This window comes from Lissotriton vulgaris, chromosome 6 (assembly GCF_964263255.1).
Source record: "Lissotriton vulgaris chromosome 6, aLisVul1.2, whole genome shotgun sequence".
Lineage (NCBI taxonomy): Eukaryota > Metazoa > Chordata > Amphibia > Caudata > Salamandridae > Lissotriton > Lissotriton vulgaris.
Genome location: NC_141694.1, coordinates 47,010,583 through 47,033,983, shown reverse-complemented (window position 1 = coordinate 47,033,983; position 23,401 = coordinate 47,010,583). Strand labels below are relative to the sequence as shown.

General features: G+C 40.2%; 1 protein-coding gene across 1 annotated transcript in view; it reads right to left on the bottom strand.

The window, feature by feature from the left end:
• The window catches only part of LOC147706767 (uncharacterized), a 51,640-nt gene extending 28,458 nt beyond the window's left edge, over nucleotides 1-23,182 (bottom strand). Inside the window, exon 1 of the mRNA XM_086925580.1 lies at nucleotides 23,065-23,182. Within this exon, the coding sequence (XP_086781706.1) occupies nucleotides 23,065-23,182 (118 nt within the window). The remainder of the gene's footprint in view (nucleotides 1-23,064) is intronic.
• Nucleotides 23,183-23,401: the final 219 nt, after the last annotated feature.

The window sequence follows — 23,401 nt, the reverse complement described above, 5'->3', positions numbered from 1 at the left end:
CAATGGTCATCTGTTTTGATAATATTTCATCAATTAATGAAACAATTTCTTATAATTATTGGAAAATATATGCACCTGCACTTTATGTGAACTCTTTAGTGCCATAAGGAGAAATATATCAAAATGAATTGTATGTACTTTACAATTACACTTCAAAATGGTTAGCAAATGTTACCACTGATTGAATATGAATGATAGCAGTCTAGTAACGCATTGTAATGAAAAGCAATGAGGGGTTAATGCACATAAGCACTTTTTAAGACGCTCTAGACGCAAGGACTCTATGGTCCAATATAGTATTGTGGGATAAAGCGGAATACAAACAAGAAGCATATAGACACCTGAATATTACTGAATGCTATGAACTTTCAAATGGGGCAGCAGTAAAAAAGTCAGCAAAGACTATAAAGAACAACTTAATGTTTGGAAGAGAGAAGGCTTAATCACCAAAGAAGAATTCAGCTTTCTCTACAAAGAATTCCCGATCTTACCAACTTTCTACTTGATCCCAAAGGTCCACAAGCTTGTGACCCCGGTTCCAGGACGTCCAATAATTTCAGCGATGAACAGTGTCTTTGAAAACACTTCTAGATACGTCGACCACTATTTACAGGAACATGTGATCGCATTGCCTACCTATCTAAGAGACACTAAAGACTTCTTTAGGAATCTCAGCGACATACAGTGGTCTAGTAAGTACTTGCTTATGATTCTAGACATTACCTCCCTTTACACTAGTATAAGACATGTGGATGGACTTAATGCTGTAGATCATTTTCTAAAAAACAGATGTATTTTGATGTATCGTCATAACATCATGCTACTCAGCATGATACACTGGTGTCTGTTTAATAATCTGTTTATGTTCGACGTCAAGATTTTTAAGCAAGAACAGGGCGTGGCCATGGGGGCATGCTTCTCCCCCAGCTATGTGTGCTTGGACGTTGGCTGGTGGGAGAAGCATGTACTCATGGTGGAACATAAAACACTGGTTGACACACATTTAGTCCATATCTGGAGGTACATAGACAACATTTTTGTCGTTTGGAAAGGCACTAGAAATCAGGCCTTAGAATTTGTCAATGCCATCAACAACAACCAACTAAATCTACAATTTACAGCACACATTGATCAGAGTACAGTCAATTTCCTTGACATTACTGTGTATATTGAAAACGGTAGGTTAGAAACACGGTTGTTTCGGAAGCCAACGGCAGGTAACACACTTTTACACGCCACAAGTTTTCATTCTCAGCACACCATTACCAGTTTACCATATGGTAAGTTTTTGAGGATACACAGAGCATGTAGTACCTCTGAGTCATTGAATGCAGTACAGGAGGCAGCGAGAAACAGGTTTCTCCAAAGAGGCTATAGATATAAATTGCTTGATGCAGCCCTGAAAAAAGCCAACACACACGACAGACTAGCTTTGCTGCAAACTCATTCCATATCAGCTATGCCAGCAACACAATCGCATTCCACTACTAGCCAGATTGAAAGCCATACCCATAGTGATGTGGTCACTTGCAGGTTTTTCTCTAGGTACAGTAGGCAGGCCAATAAGATCAAGGGCATTATCAATGCCCAGTGGCCTATAGTACTAACGGACACCACCTTGTCTCAGGTTTTACCCATCAAGCCTAACTTTACATATAGAAAAGCACGCTCTATCCGCAGCGATCTTGTTAAAACCAGTCCTGAACTTGACCAGAAAACAGGATGGTTATCTTCTAGCAAAGGCTTTCACAAATGCAGCACATGTCGTGCGTGTAAATTCGGCATGAATGTCAAAACCTATATGACTGCTTTCACAGATGCCCCCGTTGATTTGAAGGGGTATTATACGTGCCGCACAGACCATGTAGTTTACATTTTGCAATGTGTGTGCGGGTTATGCTACGTAGGTAGCACAAAGCTCCCGGCGTATCAGCGAATCTTACAACATCTTGGGGCAACTGTGAATTCCGATCCCACGTATCCAGTTGCCCGTCACGTCAATGTGCTCAAATACTTTGTCATCGATAGTGTCCCCCTCAGCAAAAGAGGAGGAAATCGAGAGAAACAGCTTAGACAGCTAGAGATGAGGTATATAATTGAGCTCGACACTAAGGCTCCGATGGGGTTGAACATCTGCGAAGATTTACATCACTATCTGTAACTAACCCTTCATTGCAACACCATGGCATTCCACCGACACACTACAACGCCTTTGTTGTCTGCCACTTTTGCATTTGCTGTAGTATTCTTTCAACAGTTATGGTCCATATTTCTGCCTGTTTTTGTCCATTGGGATATTTCCTTCTGCCTGTTTTTGTCCATTGGGATATTTCCTTTTGGACTTTGCCATGCGGGTATTTCAATCTATATTTGGTCCTTGCCCCCATCTAATTACCATCTGTGTGGAGGGTTTTTTGCTTAGTATTGCCGCACAATTCGCTTAACATCTCAGCTTTTTCATTTTCTTATAGTTGTCACATGTAGTTATTGCTTCTATATATATCTTTCTTTTAGAGCACTAGTCACTTTTTTAGCACACTCTTAGTTTTTACCACATAACACGATTAACAACAGGTATGAAGGACCAGTCTTTTATAACATCAAGGTCCCTAGGGGGCAACACTTCATTTGTATATGGTTTTTTTTTGTTTGCAACAAGAGCCTGAATGAGGCACTGAACGCATAGTTTCCAGGGAGGAGCGGTAAGAGAATCTATGTCTATTTTTTAGATAATGAATTTTTGCCATAATCATTTAACAGGGGTTCTAGCATTTGGGTAAGGATTCATTTGTTTTCTCCTTTCCATTTTGTACATATAATCATTATATGCATGTTCATATGTAATTATACCTATGTAGTATTTGCGCATTTGTGCAGTCAATTTGTGAATTGGATAACATAAAATACGATGTATCCATAGGACATCAAATTGAACAACGTGAACTATTAAATGGCTCATGAGATACACACATTACGTACAATATTTTGGATTTGTATATATGTATATATTTTTCAATACTTCTATATATACTATACAATACGTAAATCAAGATTGAGCAGTTGCATCTCAACACTGTTCTATGGCAACTATATTTGTCGAAATGTATATTTCCTTATATACATATATATTCTGCTAGCTTTTTATCCTTCCAGTAACATTGTTGATTTTTCTTAAATGACGACTTTTAAATGTGTCATCTTGTGTTGTGTTGCCCCGTTATATTTCATCTGAATCTAATTTCACGAACCGAATGCAAACAGTATCAGATGTACATAGCCCTTGTCTAGACACGAGAGTCCTTCACTGGTAGTCTTTGTACTAAAGCAGTATTTTTTCCGTGTCCATCTATGTGGTAGTTCTTTTACAGTCACGTGATTAAGTCACTTTGTGTATTTAAACTTGACAATCAAGCAACGCAGGTATGTGAGCAAGGCAACCTTGTTGGTCGAAACGCGTCATCTGTCCGCATGACTTGCACTTTTTTGGATTAAATAAAGGTCACTGTAGCCGGCAGTGACTGAAATCAGCTAAGAGTCCGTCTCTCTGTTTGGTGGGTTCAAGCACTGGAGTGGTAATTGGAGATATATATATATATATATATACCCGCCTGCAAAGTGCCCCGTCTTTTGATGCAACAAGGAGCGCAATATATATATATATATAAATATATATATATATATCTTCGCCACTTCACTCCCACGAGCAGGTTGCTTGCGCTTTCACACGGAAAGAAACGTGGAGCACAGACCCAGGTTGGTGCCAAAATTACTTATTTATTTAGCTGCTGTTCCGTCGGCAGATGTTTATAGATCATATGTATATTCAATGAAAAACACGAAGTTTGAAGATATTTCAAATTAGGTAAATGTTTATTATGTAGAAAAAATATATATCATATATTTTACAAAAACAACTTAAGCGACACAAACAAAGTTATATATAATTTCTACCCCGACTAAATCTTTCTATAACTCGTGCATCTTTGTGCAGAATTTTGCAAACTCAATAGACTGACTAAATCAACTATTACTCGGCCCTCTCCCTTCATAAATAATGTGATTTTGGATGGCATGAGTGTTGTTATGAATGATATGATTTCATGTACTGCATGTCATGTGCTGTACGTAATATGAAGGTGTACAAGCAGTGCATGGTGAAGACACGAATTACAGTTGATTTAGTCCAGCCTTCTCAAATTAGTAGAACCTTAGCTACCGGTAGCTCTCCAGCAAACTTTAAGTAGCTATCTCTCCTGTGTGGCCCGGGATGGCCTACTAAAGCAAAAGCTTTTGCTTTGATGAATTAATTTATGTATATCAAAATTGAAAAGAGTGTACTTGAGTAGTAAATATGTGTATTTTTAGATCTCATAGGTTAATGTTAGCGGAAACATGGCTTAATTTCTAAAATACATCAAAATCTGATTTTGATTGATAAATCATGTAGTTTTGGGGACAATATTATGTTGGTGCCAGGAGCACTGCACCAATGGCTGTTATGTTTTACCCATGGCAAAGCATTCCAAATTGGCAAATACTTTTTTAAAATACGGTTTGCAACCCTGCCTCATGCAGAAACATGTTTACTACTCCTAAACATGCATAGGGTGATCACTAATGTAATCATATTTGATGTGGTCACTAGATATTAGTAGCTCAGGATGACGTTCATTGAACATAAGTAGCTACTATTGCAGAAAAGGTTGGATGTCCCTGATTTAGTCTGTCTATCATGTTTACAACACTGTTTGAAGGTGTGCAAGTTATAGAAAGTTTTGGTCAGGGTGCACATTATAACTGTAACTTTTTAATTTCTAAGCTTTGTATAGTTTAATGTGTTTTTGTATAGAAATAATAAATAGATTTTTCCTAACTGTAACTTATCTTCAAACTTTGTTTTTCATTGAATTTCTATGTTTTTTTATTTGGAAAAATTGGTTTCTAATGCCATTATGGGGTATATTTTGGTATTCATTTTTTCATATATCATTTCTTTTTAAATTTGAATAGTACAGTGTTATTTTTTCGATAACGTCTTGTTGAGTGGCATAGAGTGAAGTGAAATGGCGTAGTGTGATGTGAAGTGGCATAGAGTAGAGTACAGTAGAGTGGAGTAGAGTGGGGTGGAGTAAAGTGGCTTGGAGTAGTGCAGAGTAGAGTTGCATAGAGTGACACAGAGTGCAGTGGCATAGAGTAGAGTGGGGCAGAGCACAGTAGGGCACCATACAATGTAGTAGTGTATAGTGTTGTAGAAGAGAGTAGAGTGACGCACAGTGCACTGGGATAGAGTGCAGTGGAACAGAGTGGTGGACACTAGAGCACAGTGCTGTTGAATACAGTGGCATAGAGTACAGTGGTGTACTGCACAGTGGTGTACAGTGCAGTGTGCGCAGAGTAGAGTGCAATGGCTTTGAGTGCAGTGGTGTTAAGTGCAGTGGCGTACAATAGAGTGGAGCAGAGTGGAGTTGTGCAGAGTGCAGTAGGATTCAGTGCAGTGGCGTAAATTGAAAGTGGTGTAGGCTAGAGTGGCGCACAGTGCACTAGCGTACAGTAGAGTGGTACAGACTAGAGTAACGAGGCGTATAGTGCAGTGGCACAGAGTGCAGTGGAATAGAGAGGTGTGGAGTGGCATAGAGTTGAGTGGATTAGAGGGGCGTAGAGTAGAGTTGCATAGAGTGGCATAGACTGAAGTGGGGTAGAATTAAGTGGGGTGCAGGAAAGTGGGGTATAGGAAACTGACGTAGATGGAGATTGGCTTAGAGTAGAGTGACGTAGAGCAAAGTGGCTAGATTGAAGTGGGGTAAAGTGAAATGGGTGGGGTAGAGTAGAATAACATAGAGTATAGTGGCACAGAGTGAAGTGGGGTAGAGTGAAGTGGGGTAGAGTGAAGTGGGGTACAGTACAGTGGCGTAGAGTGCAGTGGTGTACAGTGCACTTGGAAGAGTAGAGTGCACTGGTATAGAGTGTAGTGGCGTAAAATGGAATTAAGTAGAGAGGGGCATACAGGTCAATGGCATACAGTAGAGTGTCGTAGAGTACATTGATATAGAATACAGCGGCGTAGATTAAAGTGGTGTATAGTGTTGTGAGTTCCCTTTAGAGCCCACTGTAGTTACCATCTATGTTAGCCTATTTGCACATGTTGTAGACCGCCGTTGCATTGCACACAGTACACACACCACGTTTATTTCTATGCCACAATATCATTTTAGAAATACACTGTGCATATTTTTGTTATGCAGTACTTCTTCCGGGAACTCAGTCTGGACACTCTGTACAAGGTCGAACAACATTGTTCCTTGTTTTTCTCTGTGGTCATTCACCAAGACATCCTAACAGGTAGACATAACAGAGAGAACCAACTGATGTTTTCTAACATGGCAACTCTTATCGTATAAGCCAAGTCTTGCCATTTTGAAAACAGGGAGGAGGATTTCTAGCAGATGAAAGGCGCCGGAATGAGGGCACTGGTCCTGCGCTATCTGAGATGCAGACCAGCTAACGCTAAATGATAGGTATGGGGCCCGAATCACTGACATAACCTCGTATGACCGAATAACGACTAGACAAAATATTGTTGACAAATTATCGACTACAAAAATATCGACTCCCAATACTTAAACAAGAAAACACAAACATATCGAAACCAGAATATCGTCAAAAATAAATATTGACTACAACTATATCGACCAACAATATTATCGCATTTAAAAACATCGATTTTCACATCTTAACATCAAACATAGCCAAAATATAGACCACAAAAATATAGAATGCAAAAATATCGTAATTTCTACATTATCGACTTTACAAAAAACATAAATAATACACTTTGTAATTAAATATCATTATTATATTCATCACAAATAACCATAAGCTCTTTTTTAAAATATAAAGAACATACAATAAATATTGCAAAGTGATAAAAATAAACATTTATATCAAACAAACATTTTAAAACACATAAACAACTTTTGCAAATTATAAAATATTTTGTACCGCACATTATAAGGATTCTTGCACGTTCAATGGAAAAAAGGCATTACCTACAGAAAAAAAGTCCCTTACACATAAAAAAAATAGTAATTGGCATCACCCATATAAGGAAACCAATTAGCATAAAATTTAAAAAAATTTAAATGCACAAATAGGAATAAGCTATCAATTTAAACAACCAATAAACTTTCAGAAACAATTAAACTAATGCTATAAAAACAAGATTAAAACCAGCTAAAATTGCAGTCAAAATCTCCAAACAAAAGGAAGGGGAAACTCTGCAGGATTGCTGAAATAAAACGGATTGACTTCAACAGAAAACCAGCTAAACCTATCTAAAGTAAGTACTACCACCTTTATATATCTCCAAAACCTAACTCTAAATGCTCAAACCTGTATTTAAAAAACAAATACCTAAAACATATCTTTTATTTCTACTCTATTTTCTACAGAGGAAAAGAAAATAAAGAAGACCTACACAACATCTGCACTTCTAAAAAAATATATAAAAAGTAAGTATATAATTTAAAACATGACTTAAAACCTTAATAGAGAGGTAACAAACTACAAAGTAGCTAGCAGAGCACAACCAAAGAAACATAACTGCTTTAAAAAGATTGTAACACATTTTCTCAATCTCCACAGGTACAAAAGAAATACACAGAAAAGACCAGTTTGAAGAATAGCAACACCTGAAAAGAACAGTTTGAAGAAACGCAACACCTGAAATCAACATAGAAATGTATAGGTAAATAATACATGTTCAAAATTGTGTTTTCAGACTAGAACATACATGATGTATATACTTTCCTAATACTTAAATTGTAATTTCTCCTAGCACCAAAAGGCAAGCATGACTGAAGCAGCAAAATGTGTTTATTCTCAAAAAGGGAAAATGCTTCTTTGTTATATGGGATATGTTTACACTCAGGAGAAACAGAGTTTTTGGGAGGTGCACAAAGTACTATTCTAGCAAATGTTATGGTAGGGCTATTACTCAGGAGACCACTGTTACTTATACTAAAGAACATAATCACCCACCCAATGTAACTGAAATAGAGATTAGAGAAATGCTTGATTCTCTCAAAGAAGCTAGTACTAGTACTGATCAACCAACAACTGCTATTTTGAAACAACATTTAAGTGTACTGCCGCAACATGCTTCTAGCCAACTACCATCTATAGAATGCCTTAAAAGAACTATAGCTAGTCAAAAAAGAGCTACGTCAACTACTCCTCCCACACCTACAACTTTCGAAGAAGTGCAAATTCCCCTTGAACTCTCAGTAACTCACAGTAAAGAACCATTTATAAGATATGACAACAAGTCTAAAGATAAAAGAGTTATTCTGTTTGCCACAGCAATCAACATGACTAAACTAAATCAATGCCAAACGTGGATGATGGACGGTACTTTTTCAGTATGTCCTAAACCTTTTTACCAAATGTACACTATTCAAGGTCATTTCCAAAATGCAAATATTCCCTTCCTTTATGCCCTCCTACCAAACAAACAGCAATCTACCTATCTGGAAATACTAACCCAAGTCAAACAATATACTAATGACTATTTCCCACAAAGAATAATCATTGACTTTGAGAAAGCAATGATAAACAGCATCCTTAAAACATACCCACACACAGCAATACAAGGTTGCTATTATCATTTCAATCAATGTATATGGTGACACCTCCAACAATCAACATTAAGGGGTCCATTAGGATGACGGGCGGACTTTGCCCGCCCGTCATCCCATCGTAAATCGGGATCGGGACCGCCCGCCATAGGGGCGGGGGTCCCGGGGGTGCCATTAGGATGTGCCCGCCACAGTGGCGGCACATCCTGTATTTTCAGCATTGTGGCGGGCGGTGCTCTCTGCGATGGCTGGCGGTGACTACACTATAGGCTCCACTGATTATACAATATTGGGAGATTTCAACTTCCCTTTGGAAGAACAGGGAAATCACGACACCTCCCAACTTACTGCTGATTTCCTTACTCTAGGACTTCAACAATTGGTAAAGGGATCTACTCACCAGGCGGGACACACACTAGACGGTGTGTTCACCAATAACTCTTTCATCACGATATTAGACACTTTACCCCTTACCTGGACTGACCATAGGGCCATTATATTTGGTATTGACACTCGCCCAGTTAACCTCCCCGCTTCTAGACAACCTAGTAGGGCAGCAATTCGTGCCTGGAAGAATGCTGACATCCCTCAGATGGCAAATATCCTGACATTATCCTCCCCTACTATAGGGTCTAATCCTGTCCCCTCAGCTTCTGATTTCCAAGATTGGATTAGGAACGCTGCTGATCAGGTCGCCCCGGAAAAGTCCATCCAACCTAATAGAAGGTCGCCATCGGCAGCATGGTACACAGAAGAGCTTAGACTTCACCGACAACATTGTCGGAATTTAGAAAGACGCTGGAGGAAATCCTATTGCCCCATAGCTAAGCAATCCTACAAAGATGCCTTAACCATATATAAAAAGGCCATCACTACTCGGAAAATGACTTTTTTCTCGACCCAAATAGACAATGCTAGGAATTCGGCCAGAGAACTGTTTTCAGTGGTCAACTCCCTATCTACACCTCCGTCGGGTTTCGGAGTAGAACCCTCCCAACTGTTCTGTAACGCACTGTCCACTTTCTTTACTACTAAAGTGGCAGATATCTATGCATCCTTTGGTGGAGATGCAGGGGCCAGATCCACTGCCAGCAGTAAGGAAATTCCCCATATTAACCATGACCCTCTCTCTTCATTTGCTGACACCTCAGAAGACCAAATTAGCAGACTCATTTCCATCACCAAGTCTGTATCCCCTTTGGACCCATGCCCCCCCTCAGTGATGGCTAATTTAAGTGAGGTGATTTCTCACCCACTCATGGAAACACTGCCTTTCAAACCGGCTGTTATCCAGCCCCGTGGAAGAAGGCAGTGATTAAGCCTCTTCTGAAGAAGCCCTCCCTGGATCCCTCCGCCTTGGTCAGCTATAGACCCATTGCCTGTCTCCCCTTCCCGGCCAAAATTTGCGAAGCTCTGATGAACATACAGCTCTCAGAGTTCGTCGATATGCACCAACTCTTAGACGAAACGCAGTTTGGCTTTAGGAAGGGACACGGGACGGAGACCGCTCTAATAAAAGCCTCTGATGAAATTAGAACCATCATGGATCAGGGAGGAGCGGCCATCCTAATTCTTCTGGATCTGTCTGCAGCATTCGACACGGTCGACCATGCTATTTTGGTCGACCGTGTCACAGCTCTGGGGATAGACGGTTCGGCTAGAGACCTCATTTCATCCTTCCTGGCCGACCGCACCCAGACAGTCAAGTTGGGTAATTTCTACTCTCCCGTCTCTGCACTACCATGTGGAGTACCACAAGGCTCCTCGCTAAGTCCCACGTTATTTAACATCTACGTAGCGGACTTAGCGAGGGTAATAAAGGCCTATGGGGTGCGATTAACTTCCTACGCAGACGATACCCAACTGGTGCTGGCGATCCACAAGAACGGCACAGCAGTGGCAGCCAATTTTCAGGAGGCCATGCTTGCTGTCAGTATGTGGATGTCCTCCAATTGCCTAAGGCTCAACTCGGATAAAACCGAGGTTATGACCTCTGGCAACCTCGCCCCAGAATGGTCCTCCATCTGGTGGCCCAACCAACTGGGCTCTCCACCCGTCCCAGTGGTAAAAGCGAGGAACTTGGGAGTCATCTTCGATAGCAAACTGACTTTCAACCTTCATGTCAACAAGGTTGTCTCTTCTGCTTTCTTCACTTTAAAGAAAATAAAGAAATTGCTGCCTTATCTCCCCTCCTCTGCTGGGAAGACCTTAGTTACCATTCTGGTATTCTCCAAAATTGATTATGGAAATGCCCTCTTCCTCAACACCCAGAAACTTGTGCTGTCAAAGCTACAGTCTGTACAGAAAGCGGCTGCCAGAATTCTCTTAAACATTCCTCGCCGCCAGCCTACTACCCTTGCCATCCGCCAGCTTCATTGGCTCAGAGTAGAGAGCCGTATTAAGTTCAAGGCCCTCTGCATTGCCTACAAGGCAGTGCATGGCATAGGACCCAAATTCTTGACTGAGGCACTCCAGCTGTACACCCCCAAAAGACTGCTGAGATCTGCTAACACTTGCCTTCTACCTGTACCTCGCACTAGAACGGCAACTTGGGGAGACCGTCGCTTTTTAGTGGCTGCACCAAAACTCTGGAACCTTCTTCCACTAAATATCAAAAATGCCCCCAACCTGATGAGCTTCCGGAGGCTCGTAAAGACATGGCTGTTTGACCAGTGAACTCTACTATTGTGGTCCTGCTAGTTCACACATGCGCGAGACACCCCAGGGTAATTGTTTGCGCAATAAAAATCTCAAAAATAAATAAAATAAATAAAATGCACTTTAACATTGTCATTTGCAAAGCGGCAGGCACCGCGCGGTGCCTGCCGCTTTGCAAATGACATTGAAGGGGGGTACCACAGGTACCCCCCATGTGCACCCCCACCTGTACTTCACTCTGGGGGCCCGCAGGGGGCCCCCAGAGTGAAGACCGCATGCCGCCGCGGAAAGGCACTGCACACCACACATCATAATATGTCTGGCAGTGTCTATTAGACACCGCCACCATATTATTCCTTTTCGGCCCCGGCCGCAAGGCGACTGGGGCGGAAAAGTGGCGGGCGGTGTTTCCCTCCATTGCGGTCCCCCCGCCATTGTAATGTGGCGGGGGGAAAAGGGTGGCGGGCGGGCATTTCTGTCAGGCGGATCGCCACCGCCACCATGGCGGTGGCGATCCGCCCGACATCGTAATGGAGCCCTAAGTGTCCAATACGCCACAGACAGCACCTTTGCTTATCAAATAAAAAACAAATTCCCCTAGCCTATGTGCCTGTGACAGATGTTGCAGAACACTATAACTTATTAATATAAAGCCCCTACTATAAAAGAAACAAAGAAAGACTAAGCCCTATGCTTGACTACTTTGAAGATACATGGGTAGGAAGGAAGCTAAAACCAACAATGCAGTTGAAGGATGGCATAATGCCTTCCAATCAACTACAGGCAGAGGGACACCTACCCTTCATAAATTACTACAATCCTTACAAAAAGAGCAGAGTTACCAAGAGCTCCGAATGGAGCAATCAGTGACCCTGATTGGACCTAAATTAAGCAAAGAAACTAAAAAAATGTATAACACACTCCAAAGCCAAGTTACTGTCTATCCAACTAGCAAAGGACTGGAATATCTCTCAATGATAGCTAAAACTATTCTATAAAATATAATATAAATATAGATGCAACATTATCCACTTCTAAATATAACATTTCCTACCTTTGCTATATCTAACAAATTGAAATTAATTTATCAAATACATTATTAAAACATATATTAAATGTATTATGATAATGTAATTACCAAATGTTACATATAACATAACAATATAACAAATTTAAACAGTTTTACCACCCAAAATTATTTTCTTTAAATACTTACATTTCCGTAGCTGCTTAAAAAGTAATCCAATGTCAAACAATCCATACAAAAGCTTTAAAAAGATCCATACAATCCAAGGATGCCCCAAAAAATGTAAAAATACAAGCAAATCCATGGCGACTCCTCTCCAATGTAATCCACATGATATACCCTTCAAAACCCGAAAATAGTAATTTAAAAAAATAAACGCTCCTGGAAAACCCGAAAAACAAAGTATGTGTGTAAAAATAAGAGTATATAATACTTGTCACACAACTTTATAAAAAAAAAACGACCTCCTCCAAAACATTAAACCGCGATGATAACCTAAAAAATAGAAATATACATACCCACCCACACAAATACACCCATACAGATATAAAAACACATATTTATGCTCTAAACATATCCATTACAAACATTTAAACATATTAGCATGCCTCACACACCTACAACTGAAATGGGGTAAAAATCAAATATCGTACACTCTAACTAACACTAAGGGCTCGATTCCGATTCGGGAAAAACCGCTCCGAATAGCCGTTCGGAGCGTTTTTCCCATACGAATCGTACCCTGCAACGTCCCCAGTACGTACGACGAAGTACGATTCGTACCAGAAGCCGTACTCCGTACGAGTCGTACAAGACAGCGTACGACTCTAATCTCCGTACGATTCTCCCTCGGAGCCTGCTGTACGCGACATCTGTACGGTTCGCGGCTGGTTTTTACGACCCAGCAAGTACGATACGTGTTGGGTACGCACCGTACGACCCTTTTTCTACGGGAGCTGAAAACAGCCGTAAAAGCAGAGTTCGTGCCGAAACAGGTACGGAACGCCCCCCCCGGTACGGTGCGTATCCCCCATGATCGCAGGGGTACGCACCGTACCCCTGCGATCATGGGGTGTACGAGCCGTACCCCCATTGTACGATCGGTGTACGAGCCGTACCCCCATTGTACGATCGGTGTACGATCGGTGTACGAGCCGTACCCCATGTACGATCAGTGTACGAGCCGTACCCCACGTACGACCGGTGTACGAGCCGTACCCCCATTGTACGATCGGTGTACGAGCCGTACCCCATGTACGATGGGGGTACGGCTCGTACACCGATCGTACATGGGGTACGGCTAGTACACCGATCGTACACCGATCGTACAATGGGGGTACGGCTCGTACACCCCATGATCGCAGGGGTACGTGCCGTACCCCTGCATTCATGGGGGGTACACGCTGTACGGGGTGTATGTAATCGTGCGCTTTTCCGTACAAATCGCCCTTACCTGACGTGGACCGTACAAATCGCGTCCTGATGCCCCGGTCCGGATCGTACTCGTTGGGTCGTACGGTGTGTGTACGAGTCGTACGGTTCACAGTCTCAGCCTTGCAATACGTACGGATCGCGACGATTCGGATGGATTCACGGAATGCGGATCGGACTACTTGAATCGGACGGACGGGTACGATTCGTACGGAAAGGGCTACGAATACGAATCGTACGGTGGATTTTTTTACCGGATCGGAATCGAGCCCTTAAACACAATCTAGCATCAATAATACTATCTAACTAAACCTTAACACACCACATATACACTTAAAATAACTTCATTAACTTATAAAATATAATGAAAACAAACTTACCCTCTCCAACGTGAAGCAGCATCCAACCGCAACCTGTTCCGGCACCAAATGAACCAAAATAACATTATGCGGTAAAAAAATAGTCCCTGTATATGTAAAAAGGCTATTTAATACCTATTTTTCAACACTTTAAAATTAAAAACATAGCCTTACATTATATGTTATTACTGATTATTATTTTTTTAAATACTTAAAAAATATAATATCCTTTGTTTAAAAAAATTATTTGCACTGTTATTTAACTAACTGTTAACAAGAAATTATTATTTATATGTACACTTTGTATTTAATTTAAATGTTAAAATTACTCCTATATATATCTTTGTGTTAAACGTTATGTTTATAAAAATGTTAATGTTATTTTGACAATTACCTATGTATTTAAAAATATACTGAATTATTAACCTACGTAAAAATTATTAATATTAATATTTTCAATATAAATGTTATTAATTTTTAAATTAACCTATTTCTATTTTGTACCCCACAAAAATGTTACTATTGTAAAAACTTTATAAAAATGTATCTATCAATATTCTCTTCCTTAAAAGATGAAAAAATGTATGTACAACAAATATAAGAATTATTTTCAACATGTTTATTATTAAAATATTTCTATTTTGTATGTGATTAAAATAATTGTGATTAAATAAAATGTACACTATGGGCTCCATTACGATGTCGGGCGGATCGCCACCGCCATGGTGGCGGTGGCGATCCGCCCAACAGAAATGACCACCCTCCACCCTTTTCCCCCCGGCCACATTACAATGGAGGGGGGGACCACATTGTAGGGAAACACCGCCCGCCACTTTTCCGCCCCGGTCTCATTGCGGCCGGGGCGGAAAATGATTAATATGGTGGCGGTGTCTATGAGACACCGCCAGCCATATTACAATGGCACGAGTGCAATGCCTTTCCGCGGCGGAAATGCCGCCACGGTAAGGCAGGCGGTGTTCACTCTGGGGGCCCCCTGTGGGCCCCCGGAGTGAAGGCCAAAGGGGGATGGCACACGGGGGGGTACCTGTGGTACCCCCCTGCATTTACATAATCAAAGCGGCAGGCACCGCGCGGTGCCTGCCGCTTTGATTATGTAAATGATGCAAAGCATTTTTAGTATTGTGGCGGGCGGAGCACAGAGCTCCACCCACCACAATACTATAAATACAGTATGTGCCCGTCACTGTGGTGGGCACATCCTAATGGTGCGTGCGGGACCCCCGCCCTTAGGGCGGGCGGTCCTGATTTCCGATAGGATGGCCGGCGGGCAAAGCCCGCCCGACATCCTAATGAGGCCCTAAGTTATTATGTTTGTTATTAAAAAATTACAGTTAAAATAAATGTGAATAAACGTAAACATTATTTAAATCCAATTGAATATTTTTTTATAAATGTATATATTGACTTGCTATATTTTTTGTGATAATAAACAGTATCTACTTCTTAATTTATCTTACTAATAAAATTATTTTCTCTACTCTCATTTATTTTTCCATTTCAATAAACTGTATTTCAATTGTTCCATTTAGCCCTGTGTGTGTCTAATATTTTATTATTTAAAAAAATTATAATTAAATATTAGTTTTAATATTTTGCTAGAATTTTTTAATTTTCATAATTACTATGATTTATGTATCAATGTATTAGTAAACTAACAATAATTAGAATTACAACTACAGTTTTTATATTTTATACAAATAAATCTTGTAGTATTCTAGCAAACAAAAATTAGTTTTCTACAAATCTTTTCCTATTCCCACTTCACCAATTTTAAACTCAGAAAATGTACTAGACAGTAAACCCATAAAAATTACTATTCCCACTCCAACAAATATAAACTTAGGGAAGGTGCTGGACACTATAACCATATAAATTACTATTCCCACTCCACCAAGTATAAACTCAGGGAAGGGGATGGATATTCAACCCATATAAATTACTATTCCCACTCCACCAAGTATAAACTCAGGGAAGGTGCTGCACACTAAACCCGTATAAATTACTATTCCCACTCCACCAAGTATAAACTCAGGGAAGGTGATGGATATTCTACCCATATAAATTACTATTCCCACTCCACCAAGTATAAACTCAGGGAAGGTGCTGGACCCTAAACCCATATAAATTACTATTCCCACTCCACCAAGTATAAACTCAGGGAAGGTGATGGATATTCAACCCATATAAATTACTATTCCCACTCCACCAAGTATAAACTCAGGGAATGTGCTGGACACTAAACCCATATAAATTAATATTCCCACTCCACCAAGTATAAACTCAGGGAAGGTGCTGGACACTATACCCATATAAATTACTATTCCCACTCCACCAAGTATAAACTCAGGGAAGGTGCTGGACACTAAACCCATATACATTACTATTCCCACTCCACCAAGTATAAACTTTGGGAAGCTGCAGGACACTATAACCATATCAATTACTATTCCCACTCCACCAAGTATAAACTAAGGGAAGGTGCTGGACACTATAACCATATAACTTACTATTCCCACTCCACCAAGTACAAAGTCTGGGACGGTAATGGATATTCAACCCATATAAATTACTATTCCCACTCCACCAAGTATAAACTCATGGAAGGTGCTGGACACTAAACCCATATAAATTACTATTCCCACTCCACCAAGTATAAACTTAGGGTAGGTGCTGGACACTATAACCATATAAATTACTATTCCCACTCCACCAAGTATAAACTCATGGAAGGTGCTGGACACTAAACCCATATAAATTACTATTCCCTCTCCACCAAGTATAAACTCATGGAAGGTGCTGGACACTATAACCATATCAATTACTATTCCCACTCCACCAAGTATAAACTAAGGGAAGGTGCTGGACACTATAACCATATAACTTACTATTCCCACTCCACCAAGTACAAAGTCTGGGACGGTAATGGATATTCAACCCATATAAATTACTATTCCCACTCCACCAAGTATAAACTCATGGAAGGTGCTGGACACTAAACCCATATAAATTACTATTCCCTCTCCACCAAGTATAAACTCATGGAAGGTGCTGGACACTATAACCATATAAATTACTATTCCCATTCCACCAAGTATAAAGTCAGGGAAGGTGATGGATATTCGACCCATATAAATTACTATTCCCACCCCACCAAGTATAAACTCAGGGAAGGTGCTGGACCCTATAACCTTATAAATTACTATTCCCATTCCACCAAGTATAAACTCAGGGAAGGTGATGGATATTCAAACCATATAAAATACTATTCCCACTCCACCAAGTATAAACTCAGGGAAGGTGCTGGACACTAACTCCATATAAATTACTATTCCCACTCCAACAAGTATAAACTCAGGGAAGGTGCTGGACAGTATATCCATATAAATTACTATTCCCACTCCACCAAGTATAAAGTCAGGGAAGGTGATGGATATTCGACCCATATAAATTACTATTCCCACCCCACCAAGTATAAACTCAGGGAAGGTGCTGGACCCTATAACCTTATAAATTACTATTCCCATTCCACCAAGTATAAACTCAGGGAAGGTGATGGATATTCAAACCATATAAAATACTATTCCCACTCCACCAAGTATAAACTCAGGGAATGTGCTGGACACTAACTCCATATAAATTACTATTCCCACTCCAACAAGTATAAACTCAGGGAAGATGCTGGACACTAAACCCATATAAATTACTATTCCTAGACCACCAAATATAATGTATTTTATCCCACACTATTAACATACTAAATAACAAACCAATCCTAATTTGGGAAATGTAAAAACCAAATAAAATATTTAAATATTTATTAAAAATATTTGAACATTTTATTTACTTTACAAATAAATATTACATTTATTTATACATTTTCATAAAACTATCCCAACAAATATACAAAAATTATTCATACATTTCACTACTACCAATAAAATTCACAAACTAATCATAACTTTTACCAGTTAAATGAAATTATATTTACATTTTTTAAAAAGATTTCTAAATTTAAAATTCGAAAATTAAAATAAAGATTCACAGCCTATTCCTCTATAATACCAAAAAACAATATTATTACAAACAATCCATACAAAAATTAGAACATTAAATTGTTTTTATATTTGTGATTTAAATATATTTAGAAAATTATTTCTATACACAAATGAATTTTTAAATTTAATTTGGAAATGTAAATTGAAATTAATTTCGAAATTTTGTTTTTAAATTTTAAAATATTATTTAATTTTAAAATTTGAAATGCATTTTTAAAATGTGAATATTTACTTTTTTAATACACTTATCACCCTATTACCCAAAAACCCCACAACCCACTCCTTTTTAATTTTTGTTGAAATTTGAAATGGAAAATAATTTCGATTTTTTTTTAAATTATTAAAATTATTATGTAAATTTTTCAAATGAAATTTATTTTTGAATTTCTAAATTTATAATTTTTAATACACTTCCCACCCTATTCCCCTAAAAACCCACAACCCGCTCCTAAAGCATAAATATTAGCAATATTGTACATACATTTTAACTTTTATACATTTTTTATTATATATTTTAAAACACTTCCCACTCTATTCCCCTAAAAACCCAAAACCCGCTCATAAAAATTATTATACATTTTTAACAATTTTCCTTTTTTTTTTAATTTGTACAATATTTGCTATATTTAAAAAAAAATAACTTTTAAAATAATTTTAAATATATATTTTAAAACACTTCCCACCCTATTCCCCTAAAAACCCACAACCCGCTCCTAAAAATTATTATACATTTTTAATATTTTATTTATTTTTAAATTAAAATATGTATATATTATATCACACTATATTAACTAACATATTATTTATTTTAAACAAAAAAATTAATATTGCAACATTATAAACAGTCTACATTTAAAATATCGATATTCTGACAGTCGATATTCTGACAGTCGATATTCTGACAGTCCATATTTTAACTTTCGGTATTTTTTACTAATACAAACAATTGATATTTTTTCTATTCAATATTAATTACTCGATATTTTTAACTTCGATATTTTTAACTTAACATAGAATTCGATAAAAAAACATTGATATTACTTACCTCGATATTAATGCCATCTCGATATTCTGGAGTCGATATTCTGTCCAGTCGAAATAAAAAACTCGATATTTGGACTGCATACTATGGGGCCCGGTAGAACTCCCAGAGATCACTAATATAGCATTGTGCTCACGTAGTGATGCTAGAATAGGCAAATATATCATTAGCCATGATAGGGATTCTCATTGAATACAGTTTATTAGTAATGCTAATTACACTGCTAAGGTATGTACTTTTTTCTAATTGCAGCACCGTTACTTCAGAATAGAGCACAATAGTTTCAATAACTATTGTAAACTGGTCTTGTGTCTCCTTTCTGTTTATTGTGGACATGAGAGAACAAAAGGTGATGATCCTCTACCACGGTTCCCTTAGGGGACTAGAGAGTTGTTTTCTGGGGTCAACTTACGTGTTACTCTGGGAAGGTTAAGAGGGCAGGTAAGGCACTATGAGCTAGTCAGGATATTGGCCCATAGGTATACTAATGGGGTATGGTGACTCAGTCCCTACATCCTGGTGTCCTTTGATCCCCAACATAGTTCTGTTTCCAAACAGAATTTCTGCAACAACAGTGAAGTGGGGTAGAGTGAATTGGGGTAGAGTAGAGTGGCGCAGAGTAGAGTGGCGTAGAGTGAAGTGGCATAGAGTGAAATAGGATACAGTGAAGTGGGGTAGAGTAGAGTGGAGTACTGTAGAGTGGCATAGAGTGAAATAAAGTAGAGTAGTGTGGTGCAATGCAGATTACATTGGTTAAGAATGCAGTGGCATACAGTAGAGTAGTGCAGAGAAGAGCAGAGTGGAGTAAAATAGCATACATTGGAGTAGAGTGGCATGCAGTAAAGTGGCATTCAGTACGGTGGCATAGAATTGCAGTGACATAGACTACAGTAGCTTACAGTAGAGTGGGGTAGAGTGAAGCAGGGTAGAGTGAAGTGGGGAAGAGTACTGTGGCATAGAGTAGAGTGGCATAAAGTGGAGCGGTGTAGAGTGCAGTGGCATAAAGTGTAGTGGCATAGCGTGGAGTACAGTAGAGGGGAGTACAGTGGCATAGAATAGAGTGGCATAAAGTTGAATGGTGCAAAGTGGAATAGAGTGGCATACAGTGCAGTGGTGTTCAGTGTAGTGGCGTAGAGTACAGTGGTGCAGAGTACAGTACAGTGGAGTAGAGTACAATGGTGGAGTCTAGAGTAGAGTGGTGTACAATGCAATGCAGTGGCATACTGGGGTGTGCAGAGGCGTACAGTGGAGTAGAGCGGCATAGAGTTCAGTGGTGTACATTGGAATGGCATGGAGTGATGTACAGTTGAGTGGCATGTCATAGAGTGAAGTGGCGTGTCATAAATAGAAGTGGCATGTCGTGGAGTGGTATGTTGTAGAGTGGAGTGGTGTGGAGTGTCCTAGAGTAGAGTGGAGTGGAGTCAAGTTGAGTGGTGTAGAGTGGAGTGGCTTAGAGTGAAGTGGCATGTTGTTCAGTGGAGTTGTGTGTGGTAGAGAGGTGCCGATTGGCATACAGTGGAGGGGCATAGAGTAAGTAGACTATTGTAGAGTGGAGTGGCATGGCGTGCTGTACAGTGTATTAGAGTGGAGAGTCATAGGGTGTCGTACACTGGAGAGGCATACAGTGGTGCACTGAAGCAAGGTATAGAGGAGAGTAGTATAGTGCAGTGGAGTATTGTGCAGTAGTTTGTATAGAGTACAGTGGAGTAAAGCGGCAGGGAGTGGCATAGTAGGAGCTGAGTAAAGTGGCAGAGAGTGGAGTAGAGTGTCACAGAGTGGTGTAAATTGGAGTAGAGTGTTGTGTCGTAGAGTGAAGGAGCATAGAGTGGCGTAGAGTAGAGTAGCGTGTCGTTGAGTGGATTTGTGTGTACTAGAGAGGAATGGAGCAGCGTGTCATAGAGCGGAGTGGCTTGTCGTAGAGTGGAGTGGCATAGAGTGTTGTAGAGTGAAGTGAAGTGTCACAGAGTGGAGTGGTGTGTAGTAGAGTGGAGTGGCATGTAGCAGAGTGGAGTGTCATAGAGTGAAGTGGCGTATTGTAGAGTACAGTAGCATACATTGGAGGGGCATTGAGTGAAGTAGAGTGTAATGGCATAGAGTGTTGTGACATGTCGTACAGTAGAGTGGAGTCCTGTGTCATAGAGTGGTTTGTTGTACCACACCCTGTTAGAGTGGAGGGGTGTACATGGGAGTTACATAGAGTAAAGTGGGGTGTCGTAGAGTAGAGTGGCATAGAGTGAAGTGCATGTTGTAGAGTGGAGTGGCCTGTGGTTTATTGGAGAGGCATGTTGTAGAATTGGGTTGTGTGCTGTAGAATCGAGTGGCTTGGAGTGCCATACAGTGGAGTGGAATGTTGTAGCATGAAATGGCATGTTGTGCATACATATGCATTATAATGTGGTATATTTTGACTGTCTTGTGCCCTTTTATGATTTAATTGTGTTGTTCTGTTCCTATGTTTTGTTGTTTCCTGTATATATGTCATCAAATGAAGCTACATATCCTGCCTAGCAGACACAGCCTCAGCCATAAACTGGCTGAGGCTGTGTCTTAATCTAGAACTCCCAGGGCTTTCCTTATGTGACACAGCCCTTGGTTTTCACAGTTTAGGCAGAAATTATTGTCAGTCCAAGATGTGTGAATATCACTAGGAAGGAACGTGGGCCTGAGTGAGGACCTCCTTTCTGTCTCTAAATATGTACAAATGCAAGGTACATGCATTAGAGGTGCAGGGTAAGTTGAGCAAAGCCTACAAGATATTTGCTCATCAGGAAGGCTTGCACACTGGCATCTAAATTTGCCAAAGTTCATTAACCAAAAGTGCAAATGAATGATGCTGTGTGTTGTAATGTACTATTTACCCAATGCACAATCCCTACAGTGGTTCTCTGCCTTGCTGCTCAGCCTATGAGGAGGTCATATAGAAGGTTTGGAGTGTTTTTATTGAAGGGAGAATCAGTTGGTGTGGAAGGGCTGAGCATCGAGGAGGCTGCTCCTGGTGGGGCACTTTCATGGCTCAGAACATCTTCCTGTATCTTTGAACCTGTGATGTAACTTGAAGAATAAATCTACTACCTTTACTTAGAAGACATGCCTGCCCATCATTCTTCGTTTTAAAACTGGCGACGATCTAAAGAACCTACGTGAGCTACCTTGGATGGACTTGTACTTAAGAAACTGAAGAAGCGCATTTAAAAGAAGCAAGCTTGCAGTCCAGAAGCCCCACCAGTGACTAAAGACCGGTCGCCCCATTGTGGACGTACTAGTGCTTGCTGAACTTGGGGTGATGGTTCCCCACATGAGACTAACAGAAGTTCCTGATTTTTCTCTCCACCTGTGAACGGTTAGCCCTAGCACGGGCCTGCCAGTTTCAGCTGTTATTTTCTGCTTGCATACTAATGATGAAATGTCTGCTGCCCGCCTGTCTTTAATGCTACCCTGGAGCACTGTCATGCTGCCTGTTGGATTTTCTGCCTGCTACCTCCTTTACTAAAGTACTTACATACCTACTTGGAAGAGTGCTGGTTTCGATTGTGCTGCACTGCTGTGCCCCAATTTTGCCTTCTGGTTACACCCCTACCAGATCTAACCCAGACGCCTGCCTCAACGTTGAACTCTTTACTATGGAAAAGACACGATGCCTCCATGTATGCCGCTTCATAAGCTCAAACCCAGCCGCCTCCCTTGAACATTTCGTTGTGCCACTTTTTGCCAGTCTTGTTTCCTCTTGAGCACTCGACTCGGCTGGCAGTGTCTTGCACTGTGTGGCATTGGTGTTTTTTTTAAAATAATTCATAGTGCCCTTGCACTATGAATCAGTTGGTATCAGCGCGAGCCTTACCTATTTGAAGTTTATTTACACGCGTTTCTCTGTCCTCTCCCTCGAGTCTCTGTGACGCTCCCTCTGCGTCAAGACTGCTGACCAGCAACGTTTCCTGCACGGTCATACTGGAAGCCATCCGGCACGGCGTTACCGTGCGTGCCCCCATCTTGTGGATGGCAAAAACCACAAGTGTCGCAATGTGGGTGCCAGTGTGAGCCTGCCGATTTCACTCGTGCATCGTGCTGTTGACTTAACTCCGTGCTACATGGACATGCTTTGTATCACTCTGCGTGCCGCCAGTTTGCCTTTCACTTTGACTGCGTTGTGGAACTCATCTGTTTTGTTTCTGGCTGCC